Source organism: Hippopotamus amphibius, chromosome 9 (assembly GCF_030028045.1).
Source record: "Hippopotamus amphibius kiboko isolate mHipAmp2 chromosome 9, mHipAmp2.hap2, whole genome shotgun sequence".
NCBI lineage: Eukaryota > Metazoa > Chordata > Mammalia > Artiodactyla > Hippopotamidae > Hippopotamus > Hippopotamus amphibius.
Window position 1 is genome coordinate 87,336,570 of NC_080194.1, and position 23,816 is coordinate 87,360,385.

The window sequence follows — 23,816 nt, forward strand, 5'->3', positions numbered from 1 at the left end:
GATGGAATCGTGTCCCCACCCCAACCCTGCAAATTCATGTGCTGAATTCCTAGCCTCCAGGGTGATGGTGTTTGGAGATGGGGCCTTTGGGAGGGAATTAGGATCAGATACGGTCATGAGGTGGAGCACAGATATGATAGGATTAGTGTCCTCATAAGAAGAGATAACCAGAGAGCTCACTCTCCCCACAAGCATCCACCCAGGAAAGGCCACGTGATGACAGAGGGAGAAGGTGGCTCTCTGCAAGCCAGGAAGAGGGGCCTCATCAGAACCCTAAACCTGCTAGACCTTGATCTTGGACTTCCAGCCTCCAAACTATGAGAAAATAAATGTGAAAGTGCACATATATACAATGGAATATTACTCAGCCGTAAAAAGGAAAAAATTGGGACATTTGTAGAGACATGGATGGACCTAGAGACTGTCATACAGAGTGAAGTGAGTCAGAAAGAGGAAAATAAATATTGTATATTAACACATATATGCGGAATATAGAAAAATGGTACAAATCAACCGGTTTGCAAGGCAGAAACAGAGACACAGATGTAGAGAACAAACGTACGGACACCAAGTGGGGAAAGGGGAGGGGGGAGGGGGATGAATTGGGAGACTGGGATTGCCATATTTATATTACTAATAAGAAAAAACTATCAAATTGTATACTTTAAATATATGCAGTTTATAGTATGGCAATTATATCTCAATAAAAGTTCTTAAAAAAAAAAAGAAAAGAAATCTGTGTAGGTTAAGCCCCCCCAGTCTGTGGTACTTTCTTTTCTTTATATATATATATGTTTATAATTAATTTTTATTGTCATATAGTTGATTTACAATGTTGTGTTAGTTTCTGCTGTACAGCAAAGTGAATCAGCTATACATACACATATAGGCCGCTCCTTTTTAGAGTCTTTCCCCAGATAGGTCATTACAGAGAACTGAGTAGAGTTCCCCGTGCTATACAGCAGGTTCTTATTAGTTATTTATTATACATATATGGTAGTGTGTACATGTCAATCTCAATCTCTCAATTCATCCCTACCACTGTGGTATTTTCTTAAGGCAGCCCGAGCAGACTAAGATGGCAGCCTTCTTTCATGGGTAAGTTGATCAATTTCAGTTTCTTCCAAGGAACCTTTATTAAGCTCAGGAAGGCAGGGACAAGTTCAGTTTCACTTGCCATTTTCTCCCTAGCACCCAGCACAGGGCACATGAATAATAAGTGTTAATAAGGAAATGAACGAATGAACTGAGTGCCTGCTGTGTACTAGGCACCATGCAAAGTGCTAGGGAAGTAGAAAAACCAGGCTACCATCACCCCAAGGAGATACCGTCTAGTCTGGAAGACTGATGTAAACCAACCACAATGATGTGCTAGGGAAAGTGCCCCAACAGAGGTGTGGATTGGGGCACATCCAATGTGCTGGGGCAGCATACACACACACACACACACACACACACACACTCTCTGCTTCAAGATGAGAATAGGGAGGTGGGTGGAGGAATGAGAAACAGGTAATATAACCTGAGAAATTTTCTCAATGGAGAGTATATCTGAAAAGAATGTGTGTAATTGCACCTAAGAGAAAAGTGCACCCAGGAAGAAGACACTTATTGATGTGTTGATTCATTAACAAATCTGAGCAAGACCCAGCAGTGTTGAAAATGCAGGGACTTGAGTGGTCCAAGAGAGGAGAAAGGAGGGGGGAGAAGGGACTAGCAAGACAGGCAGTAGCCAGGCCTTGATCTCCTCCTGATTGACAGTGACACCCGGAAATACACTGAAGGGAAAGAAACAGAAGTCATTTCAGTAGTGGAGGAATGCTGGACTGTTGCTATCTGGAAACTCAAGAAGTGAAATCTTCAAAGGGCTGTTAGGTGAGGTAGAAAGGCATAAGGCTCTGAAGCCAGATGAATTCTGGGATGCTGCTGCAGTCACTACGAGTTGGATAAATTTTTTAATTGATCTGTCTCACTTTTCTCATTTGTAAAATGAAAATACTACCTACAAGTCCCTTCAGGATTAAGAAGAGAGTAAAAAAGCCACATAGTAGGCTCACAACAAATGTAAGATCTCACCAGCTGTCTGTCTGTATCTAATTAAGAAGATCCAAACACCCTGCAGTTCCAAGATGGTCCTTCGAAAGCTTGGAGGAAGCATGGCTGCAGCATGATGTCCCTCTTTGCTGATTGGCCGCTGCTTCCGTATCGCCCTCCTTCCTAATCTCAAGGATTCAGAAGGTCAGGAATGCATCCTGTTTGCCTCCAGGGCCCATGGATCTACACGGTGCTTGGCTTATCAGAGGTCCTTGAAACATCAGAGAAAGAAAGAAATTGCACAGATGGGCAAAGCGGATGCAGACCGTCTTAACCAAAGTCACAAGACAAATGGACAGTGGAGTTAGTTCTAGAACTCTGACCTCACAGTCCATTGATTTCTTGAGACCACATGGTGTCAGACCAAACAGAACAAAGGCTCTGATCTCATCCAGTGGCGCACGCATTCCTTTCCAAACCCCCACCAAATGGGAACTGCCACCCAGCTCGGAGCATCCCACGTTACCATCCTCCCTCTCGGCAGCAGCATCCACACTTTCGCACGGAGAAGCAGACACACACTCGAAACAGCTCTTAAAACACTTTCCTGCTATGTGGTCTATAAACACAGGAAACAGCAGCTGGCTGGGTTGCCGGTAACATTTATTTGCCAGTCAGGGTGCTAGAGCTCTGTGTGTGAGTTTAAAGCTGTGATCCAGGAACGAAAATAAATCAGTAAAGCAGAAACTGAGGTGCCCTGACTGTAGTTCTAATGGAAAAACTAGGATTTGAAACCTAACTCTGCCACTTAAATGCGTGTTAAGTAATCTTCTGAGCTCCCTTTTTCTCATCTGTCAATGGATCTATTAACAATACTGCATAGGTTTTCAGTGAAGAGTGACTTCGTGTATGTAAGGAGCTGAGGCTAGCAACGGGCACATAAAAGAGGATTAAAAATGGTATTTACCATCACACTCCTTGGTATTTTATTCAAAGCAGTTAAAAACTTACGTCCACACAGAAACCTGCACACAGATGTTCACAGCAGCTTTAGTCATAATTGACAAAAACTGGAAGCAACCAAGATGTCCTTTCTTACGTGAATGGAAAAATAAACTGTGGTACATCCAGACAATGGAATATTATTCAGTGCTAAACAGAATTGAGCTATCAAGCCATGACAACACAGAGGAACACTAATATTAACCAATACACTAAGAAAAACAAGCCAATCTGAAAAGGCTACACACTGTATAATTCCAACCAGACGACATTTGGGAAAAGGCAAAACTATGGAGACAGTAAAAGATCAACGGTTTCCAGGGGTGGCAGGGGAGGAAGAGATGGAGAGGCAGAAGGTGGAGCACAGAGGATTTTTTGGGCAGTGAAAACACTCGGTAGGATACTGCAGTGATGGAAACCTGTCATTATACATTTCTCCAAACCCACAAAATCTTCAACACCAAGAGGGAACCCTAAGGTAAACTACAGGCTTTGGGGGATTTGTGTCAATGTAGGTTCATCAACTGTAACAAATGTCCCATGCTGGTGAGTGATGTTGATCATGGGGGAGACTGTACATTATGGGGGGCAAGGGACGTATGGGAAATCTCTGCACCTTCCTCTCAATTTTACTATGAGTCTAAAACTGCTTTAAACAAAGTCTTTTAAGAAAATGGTATTTACCTCCAACACCGTTGAGGACCTAATATAAATTCACTCGACAATGTCCAGATCTTCGGAAGATCTAACGACCCCCAAGTAGAGCTATTCCCTCTCTCCTGTGTGATTCCAAGGCACTGTTTACATCTCTCTGTTTCTGGGCATGTAGCAGAATGCAACACACTTATTTGATCGCTTCTTTGTTTTCCTTATCAGACTGGGAGCACCAAGGTAGCAGAGGCCACTTCTTATTCATATTTGTTTGTCTCTTTTGACACTGGCACATTGCAGGCCCGATAAATGTGTGTTGAAAAAAAAACCACAAACAACTGTACTAACAGAAAGTCAGTGGAAGGAGGAGAGGCTTCCTGAACCCTTGACATACAGCTCTAAAACGATGCTTCGATATAGTGGCAGGAGTCCAGCAGTAAGCTGAGAAAGGCTGAAGGCACATGACAGTACTTCCCCCTTTATCATAATCTTCTTCTTTTTCTTTTAAAGAAGCAAACTCGCTCTGCAGCAAAAGCAGTTCCAGAGCAAAGGGGACCAAACAAGGAAATAGCCTTGGATTCTTCAGCAAAAAGTGTTGCAATATACATTCTCTCCATCATCAGAAACTGCAGTGACAACAGGAAGAGCATTAGCCCTTCTGGAATTTTCTCTTGCAAGGAGTGAAAGGCTGACCTAAGGCTCTTTCTCTTACTGCTGAAAACTCCAGCCTCCTAGCCTATTAACGAGCTCAAAGCCACCCTCATTCCCTTTCTCTCCAGCTTAACAGCTTGTTCTCTTCCTTCTTCTGCTGGCTGTGCTGCACATCAGTGGGTACTACTTGCCCAGCAGGTGAATGCCAAGGCTCACCCCCTCTGAGGCCAGCGCTCCACTCCCTTAGCTTACCACTGCACATCCCTTCGGTTCTTATATGTGGGTAATCCATGTCTGACCAACCCTGGTGGGACCGCTCCAAAAGATGATGCCTGGGAATCGGATGCTCAGAGAATCCCAGAGACTTGGCACCAAGACACTTTAAAGACAGCAGCCTTGGAGGGGAGGTCCACGCACCCCTGTTGTGGGATTCCTCCAACCGCCTTCCTCCATCTTGGCTGTTCAGTACCTCGGGCAGTCAGTGAGGTGACTCTGAGGTCCTTCTATCTTCATGCTCATGGTTCTGGGACCACCTAGTTACATTCTTTAATAGTTTTGTGTGCATTTCCCTTCTGTAAGTGTCATTTTTTCTTTATATTTTAAATAGGAGAAATGATCTGTTTTACTGTCAGAGCTGTGGAGAGAATCGTGCATGTGAAAGCACTTATCCAAAAGCGTATAAAGGACACCGTTGGATTCCATATCCTTTCCTGCAGACCTCAGATCCTAGGCAGGCTGAGACTCAGCCCCCCAGGGACTTCAGATACACTCTTAACTCCAACCTAGAATGCTTGAGTCCTTCTCGAGAGGCTGATAAGGAAGCTCTCGGTTATCATCAGTCACACCGGAGAGAGAAGACACTGCCTCAGGAGACAGGGCACACCAGAGTCAGGTCCCTGGTTTCCCAAAGTTGTTTTCCTGGTGAACTGAAATTGGCGGCCCCAGCAACTCTGAGCACCCACTGAAGTCCCTAACACAAGCATCCTCTTTTCACATGACAGCCCTCCGGATATTAGAGGAGAGATATCTTCCCTCCTTCGCTATCTTATCAAATTATATCAAAGTCATCTGCTTGAGTCTGTCTTCTCCAAGAACTTGAGAGCTCTTTGTGGCTGGGACTGGGTCTAACTTATCTTTGTACCTCCAGCATTCAGTACCAATCCCGGGTGCCCAGCACAAAGTCATCACTCAGTAAATTTTCGTTGAATTAATAGCATCTACTTTCTGCCCGGTCTCAGCATCTTCCTTATCTCTTCAAGTCTTCTTCAGACTAAGCATATTTGTCCCCACACTACCTGTTTCCCAGGCTAACTCAGAAAAGCAGTGGTAACTATTACATATAGAATGGATAAACAACAAGGTCCTACTGTATATATAGCACAGGGAACTATATTTGATATCCTGGGATAAACCATAATGGAAAAGAATATAAAAAGGAATGTATAAATGTGTATAACTGAAGTCACTTTACTGTACAGCAGAAATTAACACAACCTGGTAAATCAACTATACTTCCATAAAAAAAAATTAAAAAAAAAAAAGAAAACAGAAAAGCAGTGGCTAGTTCTGAGCCTGCAGTAGAGGGAAAGGAGAAATAAATAAATAAGAAATTAACTGAGATGTCCCCCTTTATCCTCCATATCCTTCTGAGCCCGCTGCCTAGCAAACAGCAACCTTCTTTGTTTACTCAAGGTCCCCTGAGAGTCATTCCGTTCAAAAGCCTTCACCGATCACGCACGGTACAGGCCATCTTGCTGAAGTGGCTTTGCTGGTGTCCAGCCGCTCTTCCTCTGTCCCACGTCCCCCCTGCGGGTGGCTGGCAGGGTGGGCAGTCACAGCCCTAATGGAGATGACCCCACCTGCCACTTGCCTGCCAAGGCTTGATGGATGAAGTGATACCCACAGATCTATGGGCTCCCGAAGCACCCAGACTGCAAAGGGGTACAGCTGTCTGTTCAGCCATCGGGTTGTGAGCCTGTGATCTCACATTTGGAGGGAGATAAGAACTTCAAACACTCTCCTTGATCCTGACATGCAGAGTTGCGGCAGGTCTGTGTGAGGTCTGAGGTTCCTAACAGGCTCCTCGTGGTGGATCGGCTGGTTTTCCAGTCCTACCTGCAAGCTGACCCCCACAGCTGCTGATGTGTCAGGGATTCTTCTCAATAAGGAGAGCAGCTCTGTGGACTTGTGAGGCCGGGCAGGAGGCAGGAGAGGTGTGGTTAGGATGGGCATTGAGGAGCAGAGCCATTCCACAGTCCTCAGCCAGCTCCCTCACCTCCCCGTTCTTCCCCAGAACCTTACCCAATGGAATGAATGCTATTTAAATTATCACTAGGCCCAGGTTGTAAAGATGTTCAGAGTGAACTTGGAAACACATTCTCACCAAAGATTTAGATCGGCTTATTACCTTACACACATGGTCCCCTGTGCGCCTCACACAGCACTGTGACTCCCAGAGCTGCTGATCTTAACCACCATAGCTACCATTTACCGTTCACTCTTTTCTATGAATTATCTCATTTAATCATTCTAACAATCCCTCGAGGCAGATCTTATTATGCTCATCTAACAGAAGAGAAAACTGAGGCTTAGAGGGATTTAGTAACTTGCTCAAAGGGCAGTAGGAATTTGAACGTATGTTGCTTTGACCACTATGCACTCTATCTGAGGACCCTCATCGAGGCCACAGGAATAGGAGCACGCTTCCTGTTTCTACTGTGGAGGCTCAATTTGCAGCAGCTAGTGGAGGCTGGGAGCGGTGGTTGGCAGGGAGTCTACTAACTCCTGAGAACAATACTGTCTTCTCATAGTTTGGAGCCAAGATGTGTAGTACACACACACACACGCTTTCAGAAAGGATGATAAGGAGTGGGATAGGGAGGGTGGGAGGGAAGCTCAAGAGGGAGAGGATATGGGGATATATGTATACATATAGCTGATTCACTTTGCTGTACAGCAGAAACTAACACAATATTGTAAAGCAATTATACTCCAATAAATATCTTAAGGGTAAAAAAAAGAAAGGACGATAACATCATTGCAACTCCAGATCACAAGTCTACAGAACCAACCACATGGCTGTTACTTGGGGCCCAATAACAGACCAAACCAACGGGCAGGGCAGGCTGCCTTCTTGACCCCAGTTCTGTGTAATCTAGAGGCATCACATTGTTTCTTCGGACCTCAAGTTTCCTTCCGTAATTCATCGACCTTTACTAAATACCAGCTACACTTCAATACTGTGGGTGCTGGTTAAGAACTCACACTGAGTCAGACTGCCTGGAGTTTGCATCCTGGTTCTACCACTTGCTAGTTATGTGATCTTGGGCAACTTAAAAAAAAAAAATCTCTGTGCCTCAGTTTTCTCATCTGTAAAATGGGGATCATAATAGTGCCCATCTCATAGGGCTGTTCAGAGGAATAAACAAAATAATCCACATGTAACGTGCTTAAAATGTTGTCTGTACACAGTAGGCACTCAGCAAAAGTTAGATATGGATATTTGGTGCTTGGGTTGGGAATGGCGAAGGTGATGAGAAAACAAACGGGGAGCGAACAACAGGAAACGCAGATGAGGAGAGCCTAGTAGACCTCTATTCCGTGAGAAATATCGTGAACGAAGGAGAAAGGCAAAGTGCTTACACATGCACATGTCATGATAGACAAAAGAATGGCCCCCAAGATGCTCACACACTAATCCTCAGAACCATGAATCTGTGACCTAACATGGCAAAAAGGACTTCACAGGTGTGATGAAGCCAAGGATCTTGAGTGGGAGAGATGCAGTCATCAGGGTCTTGTTAAGAGAAAGAGGAAGGGAGGAGAAGCAGAGGGATGGGAGATGCAATAACAGAAGCAGGAGTTGGAGTGATGCATTTTGAAGCTGGAGGAAGGGGCCACCAGCCAAGGAGTGCAGGTAGACTCTGGAAGCTGGAGATGTCATAGGAACAGGTTGTCTCCTAGAGCCTCCTAAATGAACCCATCTCTATTGACATCTTGATTTTAGCCCATACTGCCCATTTTGGACTTCTGATCTTCAAACTTTCAGAGAATAAATTTGTGTTGTTTTAAGCCACTGAACTTGTTAAAGCAGCAACAGAAAACTACTATGCATGCCTTTGGTCACATGTGCTATATATTTCACAAAACCTCTCATTTTCATAAAAGCTACTTTCTAACTCATTATGACTCATGTCCCTACTTCCCCAAAAGGGTGAAAAAGTGGAAACTTAAGCTTCCAGAAGGAAGTGTTCACTTTGACAGAACTGGCCTCTCAAAGGGCTCCTCATTTTCCCATGGTGACAGAATTAGCAACTCTGGAAGAACGGAGCTTGGTCAGGGAAGATTAGAACAACCTGACAAAAGTCAACAAAACCAACAGGTCACAGACTTTCTGCAAAAGCCTCAAAGTACCAGGACCTGACCATTGATAAAAAATAGTAGTATCACTTCACAAGTTCCTGACTTTATTTTTTAAGATTTATTTTCTTATTTATCTATTTATTTATTTATTGGCTGCATTGGGTCTTGGTTGCTGCGCTTGGGCTTTCTCTGGTTGTGGTGAGCAGGGGCTACTCTTCACTGCGGTGCACGGGTTTCTCGTTTTGGTGGCTTCTCTTGCTGCAGAGCACTAGGCTCTAGGTATGCAGGCTTCAGTAGCTGCAGATTGTGGGCTCAGTAGTTGTGGCTCATAGGCTCTAAAGCGAAGACTCAGTAGTTGTGGCACACGTGTTTAGTTGCTCCACGGCATGTGGGATCTTCCTGGACCAGGGATCGAATCCGTATCCCCTAAATTGGCAGGCAGATTCTCAACCACTGCACCACCAGGGAAACCGTACAAGTGCCTGACTTTTTGTGGTTTTTATTACATTTATATACATTGCTTTATTTTGATTCATCCAACCTATAAAAATAACCTGTTCAAAACCCACATCCTCAGAAAGTGACAGATCCAAAATTTGAACCAGGTCTTTTGTCTCTAAAGCCAATTTTCTTTCCCCCAGAGAACAGCCCTCATGGGTGGGTGACTGAGACCACTATAGATTTCCTCTCCAATACCTACTCTACTGGTGTGACACTCCCTCACCCAAACACCCCAACCTGCTTCTCAGAGGTAAACATTCCAACTGGCCTATCCACCAATCAGCTTCATCTTCTATGGGTTGAGATGCAAACAAATGGCAGGCAGAAGAAGGGGATTGAAACAGAAAGGAAAAAACTAAGACAATATATGAAAGGGCTAATCCAAACAACAGACCAGTCCATTCTTCCAGAAAACAGAGCCAAAGCCTTGTTAGAAATCTATTTCTTGGACTTCCCTGGTAGTGCAGTGGTTAAGAATCCAACTGCCAATGCAGGGGACATGGGTTTGAGCTCTGGTCCAGGAAGATCCCACATACCAAGGAGCAACTAAGCCTGTGTGCCATGACTACTGAAGCCCGCGTGCCTAGAGCCTGTGCTCCACAGCAAGAGAAGCCACCGCAAAGAGAAGCCCGCGCACCACAAAGAAGAGTAGCCCCTTGCTCACCACAACTAGAGAAAGCCTGTGCGCAGCAATGAAGACCCAACACAGCCAATAAATAAATAAACTAATTAATTAATTTTAAAAAAATCTATTTCTTGGAGGCAGAGCCTGGGCTCAGGGGAGGAACCTGATATAGAAAAAGGAAACCGTGGTCGGACTGAGAGACTTTAGCTCTGCTTCTGTCACAGACCAGCTATTGGTAAGTCACTTCACTTACCCGTCTCTTTTGACTTTATGTAAGAAGTGGGAGTTGGACTAGTTTAGCTCTACTAGCAATTCCAACTAGACACTTCTGAGATTCTACCTCTGCAGGTTTTTTCCAAGTAGGAATACTCTATTTCAAAAGAGATACTTGAGTCATTTTCAACCTAGGGCGGGAACTTTATTTGAGCTTCTTTACTCTGAAGCAAAACATATCTTCTGTCATATGTGACTCTCAAGTCAGGAGCAAGTGATTGCTATTATTCGACTAAATATTAGGAACTGTCTAGGTTATGAATAATAACTACAATTTCTTGAGCACCTGAGTCTATCTACATCTTTCACAAAGGGCATTGTTTGTCTTTACATCCTTTGTCAACTCATGAAGAACTGTCACTCACCAAATCACCTAAATTTAAAAGTACATATTCTGTGTTTACATTTCAGTGTCTACCAACTCTTAGAAATTCGATTCCCACAAACATACAACCTACCATGTAAAATACAACTTCCCTTTTTTGGGGGTAAATGTACTTTCTCCAACCTCGATTCAGGTACCGCCCCCTCCCCCTTCAAGGTCTTCTGTTTGTTTCCTCCTCCAATTTCTTTCCTCTATCATTTCCTTCCAAATCACCCATCCTCTGTTCAGATTCCACACCTCCCCACTCGTCTCCAGGTTGTTGGTGAGTACAGACAGACCAAGTGTGCAGAAAAAATTGCAAGGACTTAGAAGACTGGAGAAAGCCTTCCCTCATGGACACAGAGGTTGGTCCAGCCCCTGACCACCAGCCACCTCCTGAATCTCGATGTCTTATAGACAGAGCATAGATCCCCAACATTCCTTAAGATGAACTGTTTCTGATGGAAGTGGTGGTGACGGCAGGGGCTTCCCAGAGAGAGGAAATGATAGAAAATGAGCTTAGCACATGGCAGGCTGAGCTCTCAGCTTCTTGAGATGTAAAAGAGAAGGAACTGAGATGGTTTTTCAATGCTCTCTCCACAGAGCATTGACTGGCGCACAGTGAGGATGGGGAAAGATTTGTTGAATACAAAAAAATGAATGAAGGGTCACACCAGTGAGGATAATCAGGTGACCCCAGCCTGGTTTCCAAAGAGGACAAGTAAGTTCAGAGGTGATATGGATGGGACTGGGGGTTGGTAGTGAGGTAGGGATGGGAGGGGGGTGGGTAAAATCTATAAGTGGAACTTAGCACTGGGGGAATTCTAAAGGGCAGATGATTCTTACATCAGAGATTCCAGATCATCTGTCTATTCAGTCAGATCTGTCAGCAGTCTCAGTTTTAGAGAGCGGATTCCAGCTCTCTGTGGAAAGAGCTGGCAAAGAGCTAGGCAGGATCTCAGGGTCCTGGTGCTCTGGAGTCTGGGGAAGCTGAAGGGAACTACCAGAAACCCTACAGAGAGGGTTTGGAATCTACCTCTGAGAACATCTCATTCACAACCAACTGCATTCACACCCACAGATTTTAGTCACTTTGGAAACAAACACAAAGGGAAACAAGCATTTTGTTGACCTGAATCTTTGATGTGAAATTCTCTTCTTCCCTGTCTTCTTCTAGGACATCTCTTGTTTTGTTTTTTCCTGTCTCTCGAACCATTTCTCTTAGCCTTCTTCACCTGTTCTTTTTCCTCTACCCACCAGCTGGTACCCCAGAATCCTACCCTTGCGAGTTGGCTTCTTTCCTCTCTTTACACTCTGCCTGGTGTGTTATACTGACTCCCATGCCTTCTATGACCATAAATACCCAAATTGATATTTCTAGCCCTAACCACTCCTTTGAGCTCCAGATCCCCATTTCCAACTGCATCTGTACCTGTGTGTCTACAGTACCTAAAACATGTCTCAAACCAATTCCTTGCCTCATCCTCTAAATCACCCTATCTTCTGTGTGTTCTATCTCAATTCATAATATCTCCACCTTTCTAGTTTCCCAAGCTGGAGATCCTGAGCTACCTTTATGTTCCCCAATTCTTCACACCCCACAGATTGTAAATCCTGTCAATTCAATTTCAGAAACCTCTCTAGCATCTGGCTCTTGTGTATTTTAATCCAAGTCCTATTACTCTTTCACCTGGACTATTACAACCACCTTCTAACTGGCTTCCATGCCTAGTTTTTCTCTGTTCCATTCCCCTTCATACTGACTTCTCTGTCTTAAAATATCATTTTCCATAACCTCTAGAAAACAATCTGGCCCTAACTAATTTCTCCACTCTCATCTCTCACTACTCCTTTTCTGTCTCCTTTCCGCCAGTCTCCAGCCCCCATGTGCCTTATGATCTGAATTTCATGCTGTTCTCTCAGACTTGGAATGCTCTTCCCTCTTCTACACCTAGAGAATCTCTGTTCATTCTTTACATTCTGCCTTAATTGTCACCTCCTCTGCTTTCCTCAACCTTCTCAAGTTACACTAATTGTTTTTTGGGTGGTCCCACAGAGCTTTTTTTCAAACCTCTACTATGGCGCTAATCGCATTATTAAATCACGTTTATGGTTTCTATGTCTTTCTCTCTTGAGAAAGGCTGAGATCCTGGAGAAGAAAGACAATCTTCTTCGCATCCCTAACAAGTTCCTGGCATATAGTAGGTGCTCAGTAAATGCTGGATGGCAGAATGAATAAAATAACATCAGATCTAAAGTTAGGCCCAACTATGGGCCAACTGTTTCCTTTGGCAGCCAAAATCTTTCCTTTTCTTTCTAAGCTAGGTAGTAACAAGTTACTCACTAGTTGGGGGATGGGGTGGTGGCGAGATGATTTAAGAAACCCATATTTAAATTGAAATCTGCCCCATCTTCATTTGCAGTATAATAGGAAATCTTTTGAACTGTCTACTGATCTCCCCAACTCCTACCTCTCAACCTGAAGAAGAGCATTGCTCCCTTCTTTTTTTCTTTTTTTTAATAAATTTATTTATTTACTGGCTGTGTTGGGTCTTCATTGCTGCACACGGACTTTCTCTAGTTGTGGAGGGCAGGGGCTACTCTTCGTAGTGGTGCACTGGCTTCTCCTTGTGGTGGCTTCTCTTGTTGCGGAACACAGGCTCTAGGTGCACAGACTTCAGTAGTTGTGGCAAGTGGGCTCAGTAGTTGTGGCTCACAGGCTCTAGAGCGCAGGCTCAGTAGTTGTGGTGCATGGGGTTAGTTGTTCCACAGCACGTGGGATCTTCCCTGACCAGGGATCAAACCTGTGTCCCCTGCATTGGCAGGCAGATTCTTAACCACTGCGCCACCAGGGAAGCCCCATTGCTCCCTTCTTATTTGCCCTTTAAATTTCTTTCAGCGCCCCCCCCACCTCCCCATCTGGTATATGCCTCTTCCTTTCCTCACTTAGATACTGCATCTACCTTTTGCATCACATTTACGACATTTAATCCTAACTTTCTAACTTTCACACTACATTGTCAGTCCCCTGAGGGTGACGATTATATCTAATTATCTTTGTACCCCCAACTCCTAGTATAATAGGCTATAATAGTTGCCCATAAATACACCGTGAAATGTCTACATTTTTTTTAAAAAATGCCATTACCCAGGGAACTTTTCATGGAGATAAAACATGTACAATTTTTTTTCTTGTCTTGTTTTTCAAAGATTTCAATTGTCAAGATATGTTATAAGGACTTCCCTGGTGGCTCAGTGATTAAGAATCTGCCTACCAATACAGGGGACACGGGTTCGAGCCCTGGGCTGGGAAGATCCCACATGCCGTGAGGCAACTAAGCCCGTGTGCCACAACTACTGAGCCTGCACTCTAGAGCCCATGAGCCACAACTACTGAGCCTGCACACCACAACTACCGCACGCCTAGAGCCTCTGCTCCACAACAAGAGAAGCCACCACAATGAGAAACCTGCGTACCGCAACGAAGAGTAACCCCTGCTCGCCACAACTAGAGAAAGCCCGTACGCAGCAACGAAGACCCAATGCAGCCAAAATGAATAAATTTATTTTTTTAAATGTAATAAGAATAAGAATAAAAAAAAAAGAATAAAAATGTAATAAGAGGCTCCAGAGAGAAAGATAACTGGGCAGAAATGGCTGAAGACCTTGGACAAAGCACTTCATAGGTGATCAAGGGAAGATCCTCCCTACCTTGCTTACTTCACAAGGTGAAGCCTGCTAAGGCTTGAGGGAGAAGAGATGGAAGAGAGGATAGGAGAAAGGGAGGTGGGGAGGGGGAGGAGAAGAAAGCAAAGGGAAGGGAAGCCAGTTATACTGCGGTTGAACTAGTTCTCCAGGGCGGATAAAATCCGATTAGGCAAAAAGAGGAGAGAAAGGAAGAGCATGCAGGCAATTCAAGGACAAGTTGATTAAGAAAGGAGACAGCAGATGCCGCGGGTTCAGAAATCCAGCAACCCTGGGCGCTTCTGCATGTGTGTGTCTGTGTTTAAAGAGACTGTACACAAAAGCAGCCATTCGAGGCAGGTTTCTTTCCTTCTCTCTCCCTGCTTCCTGCCCAAGATAAGAGAATAAACATTTAGAGAGCAAATGCTCACAGTAAATATTTCTGAATGGGGCACCGTCAACACAGAAGTAGGATTCTAAACAATCCTGCTACCTGATTCATAGAGAAGGTTTATCCAGCAAAACTTGAAAAGAAATCTGCAACATTCGGCTGCCTCTGGCCATCTGTGCTGTCAGCTTCCCCTTGGCGTGCTCCGGACTGCTGTGCGCCAGGTGGTGGTGTTTCTCTCAGCTTCCCACCGTGTGTGGCAATAGCTGGTCCTGGTGGAGGTCATTGCCACTGTTGCTTTACGTACAAGAATGTTTATGCTTCCACTGGGGCCACGGGGAACACAATGGGAATTGTTACACAAACAGCTGGTGATTCCGCAGAAGGGGAGAATGTCCCTTTAATTAAGAAGGTGCCAAGGAGCAATTTCTTTCCCCCAGGGGCTGGGCTCAAGGCACTAACCTCCTCTCTCATTTAACCAGCATTTTGGTTGTATTTTGCAAGAAAGCACATTCTACCAATTTGAAAATTATACTAATACATACTAGTTAGAGGACTCCCCACCGTTGTAATTGCCCCATATCTATCTTTCTTTCTGTTTATTTGCTCTTTAGAATATCAATAGTCCTGAAGAGTTTTCTTTAAAGGGAGGAGAATTTGACCATATAGCAATGGAGAAAATAAAATGAAACAAAACAAAACAAAGGAGCCAAACACTCTGGAACAGAAAAGCACACATGAAGCAGTGAAAACATCCTCGCGCTGAACACAAACACTGTCCATGTCACCCACGAGTCACCAGAACTGGGATCCGAGAGGTGGTTGACTTCAACCCCTTTTACAGGTGGGAACACTGAGGCCCAGGGAAGGAAAAGGATGCATATGAGTCAAAACAGCCAACAAGCGAGAGCAGAGTGAGAGCCCAAAGCCAGGGTCTAAAAGAGAGGTACACGGAGTTTGCCTTCATTGTGCACTATGCCTGGGCCACCTGAGGGCTGAGGGAGAGCCTGTCAACTATCCTTAGAGAGTTATCCACCCAGGCTGAGAGAAGGCACACCTGCTCCTCAGAGAGTCACTGTGGAGGATTTGCAGCCAGCTAGATCCAGTGGCTGACTTCAGAGTGTCAGGTGGCAGAACCGGACATTCATCTATTCCTGCACAGAATTTAATAAGATGCTGTGCACACAGTAGGAGCTCAGACAATTTCTGGATGTTCATCTGAGGCACTTCACCATGAGCTTCATCCTCTTGAGCAGCAGGTGGCAAAAAGAACATGACAGCAAAGTCACCAGGGAAACAGGATGTTAGCGAGATGGACCAACCAGGAAGGACAACACCTACATAGCCTGAGCTCTTGACAGAAGGTCCAGAGGACACAGGCTGCTGCTACATCTAGCCCTCCATCCTTTAGGGAAGAGAAAACCCAGAGATTCTCCCATAAGCCTCCGAGAAAACCCCCAGCAGCACCTGGAGAAACTTGCAATGAAGAAGACAAGGGCTTTCAGCCCTGAGGGGCCCGCAGGCATCTCATTCTCCCAAAGGCAACTCCGTCCTGCCTGGGACCCTGCCCATCACAGTGCAGGAGCCATTCTTCTGTGCTTTTTTTTTTTTTTTTTTTTTTCTTCCTCTCCAGGGCTGGCGTCTGACTCCATTTGAGACGAATCAGAGGACAACCATATGGCACTCCTTCACATCCCCAGCCCGGCCATTTATTAGAGTCAGCAGTTTGGGTGGCCCTGGCTCCGCTCCGGGCCTGCTTCCACTCAGCTGGCAGCCCTGGTGCGCTCTGCAGGGGCGAGGTGCTGACGAAGGCGGCTTAGGCCTCTACTCCACGCTCACTACTTCACTGCCACAGCCCAGTGAGGAGCAGGAGATGTAAAAGTGCGGGCGGGGAGGGCGACTGGGACAAAGGGAGTTGTGGCGAATGAAATCACCACCAGAGTAGCAGTCACACCTCCCTCCTCACTGAGGGATTACAGGCACCCCCCCACCCCCAAGCTTTTTCTGCACCCTTAACCCTCACAACGATCCACTGAGGTGCATACGATTATTGTTGTGGAAGAAGAATGTCACCTGCCATATCAGTAAACAAAGATGCTGCAACCGCCCCAGCTGTGCACCCTGAGGGGACTCAGGATGGAGAAAAGCAGAATCCCGGCCGCAGAGAGCTGAGGGGCATTTCAAAGGAATGATTTCAGTGAGCCCAGGCTCTTGCATCTTCCCTTACGTAGAAAAGTGCTCAATTCATTAACTCGAGACGTCTTGTTTTTCGTGAATTAATAGTAATCTTTTTTTTTTTTAATAGTGATCTTTTGATGTTCAGACCACCTGGTTTTTGCTGCAAAACTCCTATGTATTCTGGCTCTTTCCTCAGCTCTTCAGAGCGGTCCCCCAGAGCAATCTGAGAGGCTGCCTCCCGGGCTGGAGTCCTCAGCAAGTCCCCCCCGCAAATAAAACTCTCAACTTCTAGGCTGTGCATTTTTTTCAGTCGACATTGTCAACAGTGTAGAGAGACAGGAGAACTGAGGCTCAGGGCGTTCAGCAACCAAGGTCACCAGCGGGGAAGAGGCAGAGCTGGAGTTCAAACCCAGGCTGTGCCAACAGCTGCCACAGGTGAGGCGTCTGTGTGCCAGGCAGAGGGTGACTGGGTCTCTTCAGTTCCTGGCTGCCCTAAAGCAGGGACACCCCCTCACACACAGGCACACCAGAGGCCTGCTGGGATGGGGGTGGGACTGAGCTCCCCCACCACTGTCGTCAGCAGGAGCAGAGCTGGCGTTCCCTGGGGCAGTTGCCCCTCTGAAGAGCCAAGCCCTTAGCTCTGAGCATTCTTGTCCACTCAGTAAAAAGCAGTTAGAGTTTGAGGCCGCTGAGGGCGAGGTAGTGACAAAAACCACAAGATAGAGTCACGAGGCAGGATGCTCTTCACTCTCTGGGGCACTTAACCTTCTGAGCCTGGTTTCTCATGAAATTATCAATGTCTGAAACTTAATAGTGATTAGGTATATGAATCTGCTTTGTAATCTCTAAAGTGGTCTAAAACTCTAAGGTAGTATTAGGGCATGACAGGGAATTTTCACAGACGCTGTGTGCAAGGGGGTATAATTACATTACTAGTCCATCCAAATACATCAAGATATACTCAGCAGTAACAGGAGGCAAACTAGCGTTACATGCAATATGGATGACTCTCAAAAATATCAGGAAAGAAGCCCGGCAGGCACAGAAGTATGCACTGTATGATTCCACTCGTATGCAAGTCTAGAAAATGCAAACGCATCTCTAGTGACACAAAGCAGGTCGGTGGTTGCCCAGGGATAGAGGTGGAGAAGGAACTGACTGCAAGGGGCACAAGGGAACTTAGAGGAGCGAAGGACACGTGCTTTCTTGCAGAGGTGATGCCACGGGTATATTCATTTGTTGAAACTGATCAATCTTTAAATAGGTTTAGCTTATTGTACAGAAATTATACCTCAATAAAGTTAAAAATGAATATATGCCAAGTCTTTCCTTTGGAGCCAGGTCGTCTGGGTAGCCTGGAAAGTTCACTGGACTTGCAGTTCTAGCCCAAGACTGTCATGGAGACATGGCCAGACACAGGGCAAGTCCCTGAGTTCCCCCGAGGCTCAAGTCCCCTCATCTTTAAAATGAGGCTTTCTCAAGATTAAGAGGGATATTTAGTACATGTGACAGCAATTTTTCACCCACAAAATAATACACACATGTAAGGGAGTGTTGTCTGGGCCACGGTCACGATGGGTGGGGTAGAGACTCCCTTGCCCTGTCCACCTCTAAGATCCCCTCACTCCACGTGGGCCCTCAGTTGGTCTCCTCTTTCTGCCCAAGGACCCTGGGAAAACAGCCGTACCCCCACCCAGAATCAGCCACGATTGGGAGATGCTAAGCTGACCAGGTACTTTCAGGGGATCCAATGTCCACCAGCAGGTAAGCTGGAGACGGCCAGAGAAACTGGATACTTTAATTCATGGGCTCTGCAAGATGCCTCTCAATTCCTTGTGTTGCCAGCTCGGAGCTGCTTTTATCTTTGGGCAGTGAGGCATAGCTAACGCAGCTGACTGTCCAAAGCAAAGTCAAAGGCGCTTAGTCCAGCTCTTTCCTTCCGCCACTGTCCTGCTCTTTAGCTGGGCATTGTTCAAATATAGACAACCTAATAGTACGTGTAAATCCTTGCTGGAGACCCCAACCACCATCTCACCTCCTTCCTTTGCTTTTAATCCAACACAATAATACCATAATCCTATTTACCTTGGGTTCAGATTATATTTTTAACTTTTATAAGTCCCTTCCTGCCCATCAGCTCATTCTGTCTTCACAAAACCTTCTGAGTTCCACAAGACAGGGACTGCCATGCACGGAAGCTGACCAGGATGTTGTGGGAAAGGGGTTCGACAGAAGACCTAAATGCTTCAAGTGTCGGTCAGAAGCTGGGCTAGGACTCAGGGCATCAGACCCTGGCCACAGTGCCCTTTTGTCGGATTTTATTTCTCAGTCATTAGAGAACATTCAAGAGCCATGTGCTGTAGATAAAGTATTAGCCACGGACAGCCTCAAGCAGACAGAACCAAAACAACAGGCCAGAATTGCATCAGTGGGGCCTCCTCAAATTCAGTTGCTGGGTGACTGTTTCCAGAGCTGGCCTCCAGCTGCAGAGGAGAGAAGAGAAAGAGCCTCACTGCTCCCCAAAACCACAGAGGCAAGTAAGAAAGCAAAGCAATGGAATGCAAAGCAACACTCCAAGGGGGTAAGTGGGGGAAGGGAATAAATTGGAAGGTTGGGATTAACACATACACACTACTATATATAAAATGGACAACTAATAGGGACCTTCTGTATAGCACAGGGAACTCTCCTCGGTGCTCTGTGATGGCCTGTGTGGGAGGGGAATCTGGAAGAGGGTGTATATATGTGTATGCATCGCTGATTCACTTTGCTGTACACCTGAGGCTGGCACAACATTGTAAATCAATTATACTCCAATAAAAAATTTTTTTAAAAAGATACAAAAGACAAAAAAAAAAAAAAAAAAAAAAAGCAGCACTCCATCAGAGTTCTTCCTGCCTTCTCGGGGAATCCGTTCAGCCCCCTCCTGGCCCCAGGCCTTTCCCAGCACACACACTCTTCCTTTTCCTTCTGACCAACCTCACTCCAGTCTTGACAAAGCTGGGCCTTTATTTTTAGAAATAAAGGGGAAAAGGAAGCACTAAGGGCATAGAAAGAAAAAGGAAGGGATAGGCCACTTTGGTCCCTTGAAAGCTTCCTTCCGGAGGCCTCCCCAATACCTCCTTGCCTTGTGCTTGCAAGTGTACGCACGCGCACACACGCCATAAAAACGGCCACTTCTCAATTCTTCTCCACGTGGTGGGTTCTTCTACAGTAGCATCTAAGTTCGACTGATGGTCACAGGGTCAGATGGAAAAAACCTAACACAGCTCCAGGGGTGTGATGAGCTAGAGGAACATATCCCAAGCTCACCCTGCTTGCTCAGCACCGCTCTCCTAGCTGTCAAGCACTTAACAAGTGTGCACTAATTAATCCTGTTTCCAGAGCACAGCACAGGCTGGCATGGGACCTGGGCCGTGCTGGCATCCAAGCTCTCTGCGGCCCACCGAGAGCCCAGTGGAAGGGCCCTTCTTGCTGCTGCACAAGACCAGACGCAGTTACACCCAGAGGGGAAACCACAGCTGCCAGCCCTGGCTACCACCATTCCCTCCAAAGGGCCATGTTCCAGACCTAGGTCTCATCCCATCTTGAAGCATTACAACCCAGTCTTCCTGAACCCAGGAAACCATCACAGTTCTCTCCCGGTTTCCATTTCAGCCTGAGCGCCTTCCTCCAGGCTTAAGGCTAGGAAAGAGGTTTCTCAGAAGTGAAGCCCAATGCCCTTGCTCTCTTTCTTTGCAACTCTCCAAAACGAAGTTAAAAGTCTGCTCTCTGGAATCTCAGATGGCCCCAGGGAGAAGTCCCTCCTCTTAGTGACCTGATTCAGTTATTAAGATGAAGGCTGACCACATCAGCCTCTCTGGGCTGAAGCAGAAGAGATGCCAGCCCAGGTAGGGAGTGGACTAGAGCAGGTGATCGCCAAGGTCTCCGATACTCTGATCTGAGACAGAGAATTTGAGGAGACAGAACAGCAAGCCTACGCCCCTCCCCAGGGTGTTTTATCAGGACACACTCTGTCACCTTTTTAGTAAAGAGGGGCAGCGCTAGTAAAAATTGTAGCTGTGATAGGCTGAATAGGGGCTCCTCCCAAAATATTCATGCCCTAATTCCTGGAACCTGTGAACTTTACCTTATGGCTAAAAAAGGGTTTTGCAAATGAGATTAAGTTAAGGATCTTGAGATGGGGAGATTATCCTGAATTATCTGGGGAGGCCCTAAATGTAATCACAGTGTCATTATAGGAAAGAGGCAGAGGGAGATTTGACAGAAAGAAAAGAAGGCAATGCGACTACAGAGGCAGAGATTGGAGGGATGCTGCCACAAGCCAAAGAATGCCAGCAGCCATCAGGAGCTGGAAAAGGCAAGGAACAGATTCTCCCTTAGAACCTCTGGAGGGGGTGCTGCCCTGCCAATACCCTGATTTCAGCCCAGTGATGCTGATTTAGGGCTTCTGGCCTTCAGAACTGTGAGGGAATAAATTTCTTGTTTTTAAAACCACCCAGAGTGTGGTCATTTGTTACAACAGCCACAGGAACCAATACAGTAGCTAAAATTTAAAGATCGCCCACTATGTGCCAGGCATTGCTGTAGGTATTTTACCTACATTAACTCATTACACTCTGGTCCTGGATGTGAGGCTTGAGCTGAGTAGACACATGCCTGAGTTTGAATGCCAGGTTCACTGCTCACTGCTGTGATCCTGAACAAGTTCTGTAACCTCTCTAAACCTCTGTTTCCCAATTCATAAAATGGGCATATAATTACCTTCTTGTTGGGTTGCTGGGAGGATAAAACAGATAATAAATGTGAAATGCTTAGTACATAGTAAGTACTCAATAAATGCTAGCTATTATGAGATCTCAGGGATTGAACGAGTCAAAATTAAACCATCATCCTAATCTATCAGGACATGGACAAGGCCTCTTGGACCCAGTATGAGAAAGAAGATGTCCTGTTAAAGCCACTTCAAAGAGCAAACAAGACAGTCTGAAGAGTTAAGTATTTCTTTCCTTGATTAAGTAATTTAAGTCCTTAACGCTGGCCTCCTTTCAGAAAAGGCAGATGCCTGGGGCTGTGCTAATTCTGCAGCCTTGCCCCACAGACTTCCGGCCCCTACCTCCCCTTAAGGACAGCTATGCACATCCATCCCACAAAGGACCTGACTTGCAGCTTCCACACCTTGCACACCCCTGCAGAGCCTATCACATCTTCTCCCTTGTAACTCTGACATCAGGAACTGGAGCCCCAGGAACTGGAGCCCCAGCGACTGGAAGTTAGTGGAAGGCAGAAATGTCAGTCCATTTTATGGCCTTCCGAGGCCACTCTGACCTGCCCCAGCAGGCTGGGTGTAATGATAAAATCAACTGCGATTAAGAGATTACAGCCAGGTTAGTAAAGAATAAGGGTTTGCCCAGAGGCCAAGTAAGGGAGACCTAGAGTTACCACTGAAAAAAGGGAGAAGAAAAAAAGACTTTCATCAAGTTGGCCCTGTCTGATAAAGTTTGCCCAACTCCCTGTTCAGGTGATGTCATTCAAATAAGTAGAGCCCCACAAGATCCCAGGCCTTGTGTCCCCGCCTAAGAAATCCGCATGCGAGGAATTAGCCGAGGGAGAGGGGCTTGGCCGCGGGGCCGTGGCTTCCTTCCAGGCAGGGTTCCAGCCCCACGGTCTTGGGTGGCCAGACTCCGGCTGCCGCTGCTGCCTTGTGCGGGCGACCAGGCCTCCTCCCTGCAGGCTGCTGGGGCAGCCACCTGCGCGCTCTCTGCCCTTGCCTACCGCACCCTCCAGGAGGAAGAGGGATGAAAGAGGAGGGCTCCCCCTCCGTACTCTCAGGCACCCACAGATTCCTGCTCTGCCGTCACCACTGACGAGAACCCAGGTCCCCTGGGGGAATTGCTTCCCCTTCTCATTCCATCCTCCCCATCAATGAACACGCAGCAACCCCCACGCTCCCGCTCCTCCTACTCCGGAGGGAGGCAGAACCCGAGAGCGACATCCGGAGCTGGAAGCCGCTGCAGCGGGAGCGCCGGCTTCCCTGCCCCGCCGTGCCTTGCCCTTTCCCAGCCATCAAAGGATCCCAAGCTTGCCCGGCGTTCCGGATCGAGAGGGTGCCCGAGTGCTCTGTGGGGCCCCGCCTCCCCGGGGGCTAGGCGCTGGAGACCTCGGGGAGCCCGGGCGAGACCGGCTAAGCCCCACCCGCGGAGGCCGGCAGCCGGCCACGGTACCCGGGACTCGAACCCGGTGCCCTCGCCCTTAGGCATCCCTCGCCCTTAGGTATCCCACGCCCTTAGGCATCCCACGCCCTCAGGCACGCCTCACCGTCGGCATCCCCAGCGAACCCCCAGCCCCGCGCTCGGGCGCGGCGCTCTCCCCTGCACCCCCGCCCGGAGGCGCCGAGTCCCGGGCGGCCCGCGCGCCCAGCCTGCCCCCAACAGGTCGTGGGCAGCGGGGAGCGCGCCGCCCGCCGGGCAGGGGCGGGGAGGCGAGCCGGAGCGAAGCCGAGGGCCGGCGGCGTGGGGCGGGAGGGGTCGCAGGGGCGGCGAGCCCGGCCACTTACGCGCGGGCTCTGGGGAAGCCCATGGACAGGAGCACGTCCAGCGCCGATCCATGTTTGATGGTGCCGGGGCGCTGCTGGCGGTTCCTCCGCGGGGTGACTTTGCTGTACAGCTCCTCTCTCGCAGCCATGCCGAGCGGGCTGGGGTGGCCGTACTGAGCCATGGTCAGCGGCCAGCCATCGCCCGGGAAGGCGCCCGAGCCGGAGGGTCCGGGAGGGCGGAGGGCCGGCCCGGAGCAGGGGAGCGAGCTCGGGGACCCGGTGCCGGGCGGGCGGCGGCGGCGGCGGCGGCGGCGACGGAGGCGGAGGCGGCGCTCGGAGCTTCCCCGGTGTCGAGACTGGCGCTTCCTGGTGAGGCCACCGGAGCCAGAACGGCCCGCGCGCAGCTTCTGCCCGGCCGGCCGTCAGCCACTGGAGCCCCGGGCGCCCCTGCACGGCGCCCGCAGCAGCCCTCTCTCCTCCGCCCCCTTCCTTCTCCGCTCGCAGCAGTTCGGGAATTTGCAATGAGTAATTTTTGAATGGATCAAAAAGGAAAAGGAGCCTTGTGGGC

At 47.5% G+C, this 23,816-nt stretch overlaps 1 protein-coding gene across 3 annotated transcripts in view; it reads right to left on the reverse strand.

Annotated features, from left to right (window-relative positions):
* UBASH3B (ubiquitin associated and SH3 domain containing B) overlaps positions 1 to 23,776 on the reverse strand; it is a 143,388-nt gene extending 119,612 nt beyond the window's left edge. For 2 of the 3 annotated variants that reach the window (XM_057696006.1, XM_057696004.1), the window contains exon 1: positions 23,270 to 23,776. In XM_057696006.1, coding sequence (XP_057551989.1) covers positions 23,270 to 23,430 — 161 coding nt within the window. In that variant the 5' untranslated portion in view covers positions 23,431 to 23,776. The remainder of the gene's footprint in view (positions 1 to 23,269) is intronic. The other variant, XM_057696007.1, reaches the window with a different exon arrangement.
* Positions 23,777 to 23,816: the final 40 nt, after the last annotated feature.